General features: G+C 40.2%; 1 protein-coding gene across 1 annotated transcript in view; it reads left to right on the top strand.

Moving 5' to 3' along the window:
- Nucleotides 1-9,355: 9,355 nt before the first annotated feature.
- Nucleotides 9,356-12,108, top strand: part of LOC129705497 (dynein axonemal heavy chain 5-like) — a 128,142-nt gene continuing 125,389 nt past the window's right edge. The window contains exons 1-2 of the mRNA XM_055649085.1: nucleotides 9,356-9,508; nucleotides 10,071-10,205. Coding sequence (XP_055505060.1) covers nucleotides 9,356-9,508; nucleotides 10,071-10,205 — 288 coding nt within the window. The remainder of the gene's footprint in view (nucleotides 9,509-10,070; nucleotides 10,206-12,108) is intronic.

Genomic DNA, 12,108 nt, shown 5'->3' with positions numbered 1-12,108 from the left:
TCACTTGACTACCCGCGCGCTCACTTGACTACCCGCGCGCTCACTTGACTACCCGCGCGCTCACTTGACTACCCGCGCGCTCACTTGACTACCCGCGCGCGCTGCCCCAACCGCACGTTGAACCCCTGCGCTCCCCCTCCGGCTCTATAAACCACGTGGGGGCCCTGGTAGACCACGTGGGGAGAGGGCACCCAGTGCACCTCCCCCTCCTGGGACAGTCCAGGACCAGACCAGAGGTCATATAGCCTCATAATTAAGGAACGTTCCTTTTGGAAGGAGATGAGGAGAAATTTCCTAAGTCAGTGGGTGGTGAATCTGCGGAATTCTTTGCCACAGAAGGCTGTGGAGGCCGAGTCAGCGGATATTTTTAAGGCAGCGAGAGATAGATAGATTCTTGATTATTACGGGTGTCAGAGGTTATGGGAAGGCATGAGGATTGGGTTAGGAGGGGGAGATAGATCAGCCATGATTGAATGTCAGAGTAGACTTGATGGGCCGAATGGCCTAATTCTGCTCTTATCACTTATGACCTGAAGATAGAGCGTTCGATGGACGCGAGCTCGCCCTCCACGTGTATTGTCCAAACTACGTGGGGAAGACACATGCTCCCCCATCTCCCAAATGCCCTGAAATGTTAGGCGCGCGCCCGTTCCTTTCACAACCTTCCCACTCCCCCCCCCTCCATGGCCCCCCAACAACACCACCATGAACAAACTCTTCCAACTGTGCTGTGTGCAAGTCTTCTTTGAGAAGCCAAAGTTCATCATCACTCAGAAAAAAAACAGATCCTAGCCAAGTAACTGGAACAAATTGGAAACAGTGCAAGAACCCAGGGACACAGGTTTGAAGGCCAGAGTGTACACGGTAGATGAACACGGCAAAATGCCGCCCAGTCTACGCCAATGTAACAGGGAGCATCAGATGCAATGAAGATAGACACAAAATGCTGGAGTAGCCCAGCGGGATGGGCAGCATCTCTGGAGGGAAGGAATGGGTGACGTTTTGGGTCGAGACCTTTCTTCAGACACAATGGACAACTTTGGAAGAGGAGCACGTGAACCTCTCTCACTTGGAAGGGCTGCTGGGGTCCCCGAATGAAAGTGGGAGAGGAAGTGAAGGAACAACTGTTGCATCTCCTGCGGTTGCAGGGGAAATGCCTGGAGAAGGGGCAGGCTCGGTGGGAAGGGATGAGCGAAACAAGGACTTGGGGAGAGAGTAGTCTCTAAGGAAAGGAGGAATATTGCATTTCGTTGTCTCTGTACTGTACACTGACAATGACAATTAAAGTTGAATCTGAATCTGAATCTGAAGATATGTTGAAGCTGATGGAAATATTGGAAATGTCTAGAAGCATAGATCACAGAAAGTAGTCCTCAAAGAATCACACCACAATATAACCAGCTTTGACAAGGAAGGTGCATGCACTGAAAAGCTATGAGTGGAATAGGATAGTCCTTGCAGGAGGACAGTGAAGCCTACACACTTCTCAGAAGAAGTGCACTCTCAAACATTGCCTCTTGTAGGCACCAGGAGTGTGTGTGACAGGAAATTACCAGTGAGGTATCTAAGGTTCTCAATGCAGAATGAAAAGGCTTGCACTTTTGAGAACCATGATTCTCTTACCTGTGCATATATTTGATTTTAGTTTAGTTGAGAGATGCGGCATAGAAAAAGACCCATCAACCCACCAAGTACACGCTGACCAGCGATCACCCTGTACATTTGCACTATCCTACACTCTAAGGACAATTTACAATTTTACCAAAGCCAATTAACCTACAATACCCTAAAACTGATCATAGGTCAAAAATTTTGTTAATATGGCATAAACCAACTTTCTACATTCTGTATTTCTGAGCGTGTTAATGCTGCAGGATATTGTGTTCATTAATTTCTGTGAAGTAGAGTATGGTGTAGAATTGTGAGGTTGTTCATTTTGATACAGGTCCACCACCGATATTCCAGCACCCTTGGTTCCAGAGCCATTCTGGATTATCCATTTTGTCGGACCAACAATGATCACGGCCTCCAAGAGGAGTGGAATGGTACCGGACTGTCTGCCTTGGCCGCCGAGGGACGGATGTTGGCTGTGGGAATGGATCTGCTGGCTCCGGCAGGGGGGGAAATTTGATCCATCATTCGGGATGGAAGTCCCGATGAGGTCGAGATTGGCCGCCTCAACTGGCCTAGACGCCCCATTTCATGGACATCCGGAGGGATTTCAAGTGCGCTCTCTAATTTTGTCCAGATTAAAGGTGGTTCCAGACCACCAGTTGCAGGAAAATTGGTGGTGGACCTATAGTGGAAGAGAAACGGAATACTATTAACTAGTGAGAAACTGCTATTCAGAGAATCGGGATATCCTTCTATGTAAAGTGTAAAAGGTTGACGTGCAGATACAGAAAATAATTAGAAAGGTGAGACCAAAATTAAAATGTTATATCATTCTGATTTCCAAACGTGTGAAAGTGTAGGGAGGAACTGCAGATGCTGGTTTAAACTAAAGACAGACACAAAAGGCTGAAGTAATTCAGTGGGTCATCACGCAGCATCTCTGCAGAAAAGGAATAGGTGACGTTTCGGGTTGAGACCATTCTTCTGACTGAGAGGCAGGAGAAAGAGGAACATGAGATAAAGATGGAATTTAGGAGAAATGAATGGAATATGCAAAAAGCAACGATAATCAAGGAAATATGGGGCACACAATAGGCCATTGTTGGCTGTTTGACAGGTGGTACCTGCCGTAGCATCAGTGCTTTAATGTTTCTCAGGCCTCAGAGAGGTTTTGGAGTTGGTGGCAGGGTTGGGGGCAGAGCAGTAGTTAATTATCTAGTGAGCTGTATGAATTGGTTAAACAGGTATTCATTATAGGCCACCAGAATGAGAAGTTACTTCTTTGAAACATTCTGAAAGGAAATGAAAGAGCAGATGTTGATGGAGTATTTTCCCGTGAATAAAGAATTGAAAGCTAGGGGCATAATTTCAGGATAAGGGACCCATAATGATGCAAAAATTATTTACTTGCCAATCTTTGGAGTTCCCCCCTCCCCCCCCCCTAGAGTTTTTGGAAGCTCAGATGTCGAACAGAGAGAAGGCTGAAATCAATGTATTGATTACAATAAGAAACAAAAGATAAGGGCGTAGAGAAAAATGGCTTTCAAAAAAAGTAAAGACTTGCATATACTGCATCATGCCCTTTTGATATACCTTTGCTTTTTGCAGCCGTTGAAGTACCATTTTACTGGAGGAAATATTCAGTTGAAAATTGGTGAAATGAGGATCAATATAAATGACTAAAATGTTTGATTTCACAATATGTATGGAATAGTTATGATTGTATTGATACATTTTAATAAATTAATTTAGGTGAAGTAGTCCAAAATAATGAACATGCTATTCTTACCTCCATTAACAGGCCATTTTACTTGACTCGACAAAAGAGGCTCTCTATTCTGTGCTCGGGGGAGTACTTTGGTCTTCCTGAAGTATAATGTCTTTATATCAGTGAGTCCCTGTCCAATAAGTTTTTTTGTCAAGTTCAAATAATTGCAGACTTGACAGAATTAATTAGCCCAACTGAAACTGCAATTCCTCCAGTGTCTCTCGAATGGGTAAAATTAATAGAATTATCACAGCAGCAGTATGATAACTCCAGAATGTTAAACTATTCTTTGTTGTCTCCATTGTCTCCAACATTCTACATTCTGATCATGTGTGTTAATGTTTACATTATCTATGGTGAATAAGACAACTAGAACACTTAATAGAGGAGACAAATATTACTTCAGAACCTGTGTTGACCTTACTTTGGCTGTCTGCCTTTGACTGTCCAAGTCCGATTCATGCCATTGCGAAATTGATTTTTCTGAAAGCTTTTATTTGTATTTATGCATTTTTAGGGATTCTGCATCACTGGTATAGTCAGTGGACAGTTATTTCTCAGGTGCTTCAAAGAGTATTTGGGAGTGACCCAACTTGATGGGTCTGGGGTCACATATAGTCCAAATTGGATAAAGATGTGAGATGGTCTTCCATGAAGGTCATAAGCGACCCAAATGTAGGTATGTTGCAAAGCCTACCTGAAGCGTCGCTGAAAATCTGTCGCTGCGGGTGTGTGCGATTTTGGCGCCGTTTAGAGGGGGCGGGTTTAAAACGCGATTTTCCCTAGGCTGTTCCAATCGAGGATGTTCAGCCTAGTTAATTATTAACGGAAAATCGCTTGAATATTCCGTCGCTTTAGCTATTATTAGTTTTAAAGGCTTTATATAATTGTTGTAGTAGTTTAAAAATTAACCTCTAAACCCGTGACCACCGGCAACCGGCAGGGTCTCATACAGGGGCCAACAGAAGGTAGGCTGTTTATTTTTTCATTAAAAAGGGCTTCTTAAGATCCCTTTATACAAAGTTTAATGTAGCGAGTAGCTCATTTTGGGCCCATTATATCCCGCAGTATTTTTCTGGGCATTTTAGGGCACAAATCTACCGCAATGTGAACGTTCTAAACCAGTGCGTTCACAGGAACCCACTAGAAAGCTGATTTAAATTGACTTTAATTTACAGCAATTGAACACTAAATTCCTTCCATTTGGCCTATAAATTAATGTCAATGAGATTTAAAAATCATGTTTTATTGTGAATTATTTGTGAATATTATTTGGACACTTAGGCTATTTAAAAATGTTAATCATTTATTAAGAAATAGATAGATGTTTAGATCTAGTAATTGAAGTTTGAAATTAGCTCCAATTGGGTAACTAACTAATTATATGCTTTAATTTCAGGTCATCCAAGTAAGATTGATTTATATTTGTTTCAGAATGCTTCAACCTATGATAACTGAAAATTTCATTCAGTTCTCTTAATTTTTAAGAAAGTTATGGGCTTTTGACTGTCCACGATCACAGCTTTTTTGTTATGTCCGTAGAAAATCAATAGGGAACAAGATGCTAATTTTCGAGTATGAAAATGGCCATAACGTTTTAAATACTTGAGATATGAAAGTGAATTAGGTGTCAAATTAAACATTGTTATGCTTTATCTGATGGGATACATTGCAGACTTGATTGTTTAAATCTCAAAATTTTGTAACATTGCTACCAAATGGACTTTTTCAGCAATCCAGTATTGTGTTGGTCCTCACTCATGGTTTAAAGAAAGAACAATTTATTAAAATCTACTGGTGCCGTCGTGGCAATTGAACTTAAATCTGTGGATTGTTTGTCCAGATTTGTAAATTAATATTTGGTAACATCCACTGCATCACAAGAACATCTACAGTACAAGGTACTTCGGTGGCTGTAAGATGCACAGGGACATCGTAAGGACATGAAAATTTAAATATTGTAAAAATACCAGCGGGTGAGATATTTTAAATCAAATGGAACAAAGTGTTTGTGTTAACAGTAATCACAAGAGAATTTAAGGCATTGATCAGGAGAAATATTTTCATAGGCAGAATAATCCACATTTGGAATAAGCTTTGAGAAGCGGTAGAGGCAAAAATGATGGGAGATGAAAGAAAAATATTTTCTCCCAAAATATGGTGACATTTTGAATTCTCTGCCTAATTAAGTGGTGCAGATAGAAACCTCACATTTCCAAATTGTACCCAGCTGGACATTTGATGTTACAAATTCTCTAGGAGTACTAACCTTAAGCTGAGGTGTGGGACTAGTCTGGAGAGTATTTTTGGCTGAGATGAACACAATGGTTTGAATTATTTCATAAACTTTGTTGATTTATCCCTCCCTAATAAACTTAATGCATTCTTTGCTCGCTTTGAGTAGAAGGCCAATAGGTTGATGAGATCCATCCTAACTGACTTGAGTGTGCCTGTTCCCACAGTCATTATTGCAGAGGTAAGATCGGTTTTCCGAGGGTGAACCCTCAAAAAGCAACTGGCCCAGATGGAGTGCCTGACTGTGTCCTTAGGAACCGTGTGGACCAACTAGTAGAAGTGTTCACGGACATCTTTAATCTGTCCCTACTCTGTTCTGAGATACCCACCTGCTCCGAGAATTATCATCCTGATGCCGAAGAAAAGCAAGATTTACCATCATGAAGTGCTTCGAGAGACCGGATATGGTGTATATTAACTCTAGCCTACCAAGCAACCTTGATCCTACCGCCACTATAGGTCCAGAGGTGATGCTCTATCCTTGGCTCTACACTCAACCTGGACAAGAAGGACACCTACGACAGACTCCAATTCATCGACTATAGCTCTGCTTTCAATATCATCATCCCAACCAAGCTCATCTCTAAACTAGTGGAACTTGGAGTCAGCACTCCCCTCTACAACTGAATCCTTAACTTCCAGATCCACAGACCATAATCAGTGAGGTTTATTATTATCACATGTAGCGAGGTACAGTGAAAATATTTTGTTTGTGTGCTATCCAGTCAAAGAAAAGACTGTACATCAATATACAGTAATTAAGCTGTTCACAGTGCACAGATAAAGGGTATAACATTTAGTGCAAAGATACGACATTGAAGTCTGATAAAATCAATTTAAAGATAGTTTACAGGTCTCCTACAGGAGGTCAAAACTGCACTCTAACAGAGAGGAGCATTTAGTTGCCTGATAACAGTTGTGAAGAAACTGTTCCTGAATCTGGAGGTATGCTTGAATGCTCTTCTATCAATCTCCTTTCTAATCTCTCAAACCATCATATCCAGATTCTGCTGTTTATATCCTATCCCACGTCATGCCCCAACTGTCCATGAACCCTGTTCTTACTGTTGTCTTTAATTTTTCTTGCTTAAAATTGGTCCGACAGAGACAAATGTAAACCTGGATAAATTAGTTAAGATGGACTGAAGCAATCCATTGTTTGTAGCTGCCTGTTGTGAAGTTGTTATTAAAAAGTTCCCAGGCATGTGGGGTATTTCAAAACTTTGAGAGAATTCTGTGTTAAATTGTACGTTATAATTTGCACGAAGACAAAGGCTAAGACAGACCAAAGGTCTCTACTTTGCAACAGCACAAAGCATGCACACCATTCTTAAGATTAACTTTGGCTGGTCAAATCGATACAATTTTTTAATATAGAAAACTGTACCCTAATCCCTAAGCAACATCTTCCAGAATTACAATTCTTGGTATGGGAGGAACCTAGCTTTCCTTATCTCTGATGGATCTATAAATAAATTATGTGTTTTTCTGCTGCTAATTATGCAGTCGTAAAGAGTTAATCATGTTGTTTTCAATTAAATAAAAGCCAATTTTGATATAACTGTTTTTTCTTAAAAGGCTTATAATCCATCACTCTTGTAACTATACATGATAATCCAAACAATTCTGTTTAATGAGAATTTAAAGTGCAAACACCACAAACCTTTGGTGGTTGCTTGCCGTCCAAATTCAATGGCAGCTTCTCAGATGACTGCACTACTATGCATCACCGGACTGGCTTTTATTGTATTGGATTACTTTTGTAATGTCAACCAGCACAAAAATTTAATGAAGGGAAGACTCAACCAAGTGTGGGAAACATAAATACGCAAGGTTTCTGGGAACAATTTTACAGGCGAATATAAATCATTTGAAGGAAAATGTAACAGTAAGCCTAATGATAATATGCATTAAAAAAGATTGATTATTATTTTGAAATGAGGATGAATAAATAGGAAAGACTTGTGGTGCTCCTAGCAGTGAACCCGTTCTCTAATGTGACCTCAGCTCTGTGTGGTGCTCCAGCTGTCCTGCATTGTATCACCCTGAAACAGTGCATCTTCCATTTGTTGCCTGCCTGATGGAGACAAAGGAGAAGCAGGTAAAACTGGCAAAATTGACAATGATGGGAAAATAGGAAGAGGTGAGGTCAGGCAGTGTTTGAAGCTGATAGATCAATGGTGATAGAATAAGCATATAAAATCTGAAGAAGCCATGGTTTTCAAAATAATCGGCAATGAATGGAAAATAGGAACAGACGGGAGGTCAGGTAGCAGTAGGGAAAATTGTTGAGACGAACCGAGAACTTGGAAAACTGGGTAAAAGTTTAGAGGAAATAAAAACATATGAGGAAGTACAGTTTAAAAGATGAAATTAGGTTAAAATTAAGAAAGTAAGGAATAAATACAAAGGAAGAAGACCAAGTAACAGGGGAAGTACAGAAGAAATCTTGTAAAATAAAACTGGAATCCATCATGACTACACATAAAATATGTACTGTACTTTAATGTTTCAGAATGATTATTAACATATTAATCTCTGGAGGAAAATGTGTGGTGGTTTTAGATGATAGGCATGGTATTTTCAATTCCTGATTTTAGCCACTGAAAATAATAAAGTTGTTATTGTTGATAATTAGAGAATATATTGATATCTACAGGCAGCAACATGCTGGACAGGTTGACTGCTCCCTGACTTTTGTCATATTGTATATAATGGTTATTTTGCTACTTAATTTCCAAGATTGCTGAAAATGTTCTTAAAAGTGTTTATTGTCCAGTGAAGTTTCTCTTTCTCCAATGATGTCTACTTTTGGATTCCGACATTGGATTGTCAGATTGAATGTCTCCTCAGCGTTCCCAAGTGACTTGTTTTTGGTTAATTTTAACTACAGTATATTACAAACAAAGCTTAAGATTTCTGGGTTAAAATGCCTGTTTTTAATACACCAAATGCAAAATGCAAATAATTAAAGGTCAATTGAAACATAGAGGCTCGTGATGTCCACCCTTAATACAGCTGTAATGCGTTTAAGACGGTGCTACCAGTATCGGTTGGAAACAGAGAATAAAATGTATCAAATTGGTTTGCTTTTCTGCTGAATACACGTCATTAAATTTAGAAACGTGCCCAATACAAAGAATTAAAGGAATGCCATTGCACCGCTAAATTGGTCTAAAATCAAGTAGGTTACATTAATTGTATTCATAAATTGACAACATATTTATTGTCAGTAATTTTGTTTCGATTCTGCTACACATCATTGTAAGATGTAGCCTAAATAAATAGTTAAATATTTCAAACATATGGTTATTTTAAAGTGTTTCTGAAATGCCCCAGTGTATAATATCATTGCCATAAAGAACTGGTTTGTAAAGATTATTAAAGTAAATGCAACATATTAACATGGCGTGGGGTTGAGAAGCAATGGTCAGTTAAGACAGAAAACAAAGTCAACTGTAAGGAATGTAAAGCTGGAACAGAATAATGTTTAAAACGTTTAGACTATGATATTAATTGGGTATGGCTACGGCCAGTTATCGCTGAGATGTGGGGCTCAGGTCAGTACCCTGAAAAACACATAGAGTGTGGGTCAGGCTATGGACTGGTAGTACCAGCTCTATTGCTGATAGACTGACTTGATCCAACAGTCTAACTCATCACCTTCTATAGGATGTGATGGATGGTTCTGTCAACCCCTTTCTTGGTTTGGCTGAACAGCTCTCACAAACCCAGAAATCTCTCCATGGTAACAAAGGCAATAACATTCATTTCCAGCACGGCAGTGTGCAGCAACAGGGTGTGATAGAACCCACACCAGGTCTCAGTGCAGTCAGTAAAAACTCTCAACACAAAATGCTGCATGACATCTTTTAGCACTCACATTCCTGGGAAAACAAAGGTTTCAAAGGGTTTTTATTGTCACATGTACCAATTAAGGTACAGTGATATACGAATTACCCCTGCAACTGAAGTCAAATCAAAACTTGTGTTTCGTGATTAGCATTTTAGAAATGAATCAAAAATATTGATTCTGTTTAAATTGGTCTTGTGGTATATTGTTTACATGAGCAATCAGGTTTATTGCTGTTGGTTAAATACATAACAAGTGCTGTGAAATTATTCTTTGAGGATGATGAAGAAACATTTGGTTTGGGAGTAGAGCATGCAGGCAATTCCCTGTTGCTTGTGTTTACCTAATGTAGAAGTTCTATAATTTAAACCAACATCCTTCTCCACAGTGCCTTGTTGGTACAAGTGCTGCACGATGGAGAAACTATTCCACTTCTTGAGCTGCTACATTTGCTTTAATCAGAGCCGTTATACGAGATAGGAAGTTCTGCCACGTTGTAGGGAGAATATCACAAATCCATATTGTTTTGTTCTATTGCAGCACAAACTAAGAGAGGAACATGAAGCTAAGCGGCTGCAGTTTGACCCCAGACATGAATATATTTTCGATATGGTGGCAACCTGTGTCCCTTTGGAGAAGTCTGACATTGAAGATACTATACTGGAAGGATCTCAAGTAAGTACTACTCTTTTATTCTGTACATATTATTATTTAAATAGATTTCGTTCTCATAACTATGTAACATGCATTAAAGCTATGCCATCTAGTGATTGATTTTTTACCATCTTGGGGAAACTATTCTGTTTGTCTACGTTATCGATGCCTATCAGAATTTTATAGAAACATAGAAACATAGAAATTAGGTGCAGGAGTAGGCCATTTGGCCCTTCGAGCCTGCACCGCCATTCAATATGATCATGGCTGATCATCCAACTCAGTATCCCGTACCTGCCTTCTCTCCATACCCCCTGATCCCCTTAGCCACAAGGGCCACATTTAACTCCCTCTTAAATATAGCCAATGAACTGGCCTCAACTACCCTCTGTGGCAGAGAGTTCCAGAGATTCACCACTCTCTGCGTGAAAAAAGTTCTTCTCATCTCGGTTTTAAAGGATTTCCCCCTTATCCTTAAGCTGTGACCCCTTGTCCTGGACTTCCCCAACATCGGGAACAATCTTCCTGCATCTAGCCTGTCCACCCCTTAAGAATTTTGTAAGTTTCTATAAGATCCCCTCTCAATCTTCTAAATTCTAGAGAGTATAAACCAAGTCTATCCAGTCTTTCTTCATAATTCAGTCCTGACATCCCAGGAATCATTCTGGTGAACCGTCTCTGCACTCCCTCTATGTCAATAATGTCCTTCCTCAGATTTGGAGACCAAACCTGTACGCAATACTCCAGGTGTGGTCTCACCAAGACCCTGTACAACTGCAGTAGAACCTCTCTGCTCCTATACTCAAATCCTTTTGCAATGAAAGCTAACATACCATTCGCTTTCTTTACTGCCTGCTGCACCTGCATGCCTACCTTCAATGACTGGTGTACCATGACACCCAGGTCTCGCTGCATCTCCCCCTTTCCCAATCGGCCACCATTTAGATAATAGTCTGCTTTCCTGTTTTGCCACCAAAATGGATAACCTCACATTTATCCACATTATACTGCATCTGCCAAACATTTGCCCACTCACCCAGCCTATCCAAGTCACCCTGCAGTCTCCTAGCATCCTCCTCACAGCTAACACTGCCCCCCAGCTTAGTGTCATCCGCAAACTTGGAGATATTGCCTTCAATTCCCTCATCCAGATCATCATGCTTCTATCAGGTCTTTCTGCGACATCCGGCGTTCTAGAGAAAACAATCCAAATCTATCCAACCTCATCCTGTAGCCAATACCCATTAATGCAGACATCATTTTGGTAAACCTTCTCTGTATCCTTTCCTCGTCACCTATCCATGTTCTGAGATTCTGCTTGACCCATTGAGCTATTCCAGCACTCTGAGTATTCTCTTCTATTCCCTTTTTTTTTACTTAAATTAGTTTACATTTGTCTGGCCATTGTCACTGGTAGGTATGAATCCACAAGTGATCTCCCAATCTTCGAGCACCATCCTACACACATGCAACAATTAACAATTTTTATCAAAGCCAAATAACCTACAAGCCCGTACGTCTTTGGAGTGTGCGAGGAAATCGGAGCACCCGGAGAAAACCCATGCAGTTACTTAGAGAACGTACAAACACCATACAGACAGAACCTACTGTATAGTCAGGATCAAACTCTGGTCTGGAGCTGTAAGGCAGCAACTCTACCGCTGTGCAACTGTGCCGCCCGACCGAAGTACAAGAACAAACAGTTGCTAATATTTGGGTGCACAAATTTTAATAATATAGTTTTAGTAGGGGATGGGGAAGTTAGGATAGGGATTGTGACTAAATGCAGATTAATGTGTATTTACAGAGATTAGATGCAACAGAAAAGAGAAAACAGGGAACATCATTTAGTGAAAAAATAACAATACTGATTACAAAATAAATGTTCATCTTTTTCAGCTGGAACAGATTGATAATTTTTTCA

Source organism: Leucoraja erinacea, chromosome 17 (assembly GCF_028641065.1).
Source record: "Leucoraja erinacea ecotype New England chromosome 17, Leri_hhj_1, whole genome shotgun sequence".
NCBI lineage: Eukaryota > Metazoa > Chordata > Chondrichthyes > Rajiformes > Rajidae > Leucoraja > Leucoraja erinaceus.
The sequence above is the reverse complement of the archived record's forward strand: the minus strand, read 5'-3'. Positions and strand labels throughout refer to the sequence as shown.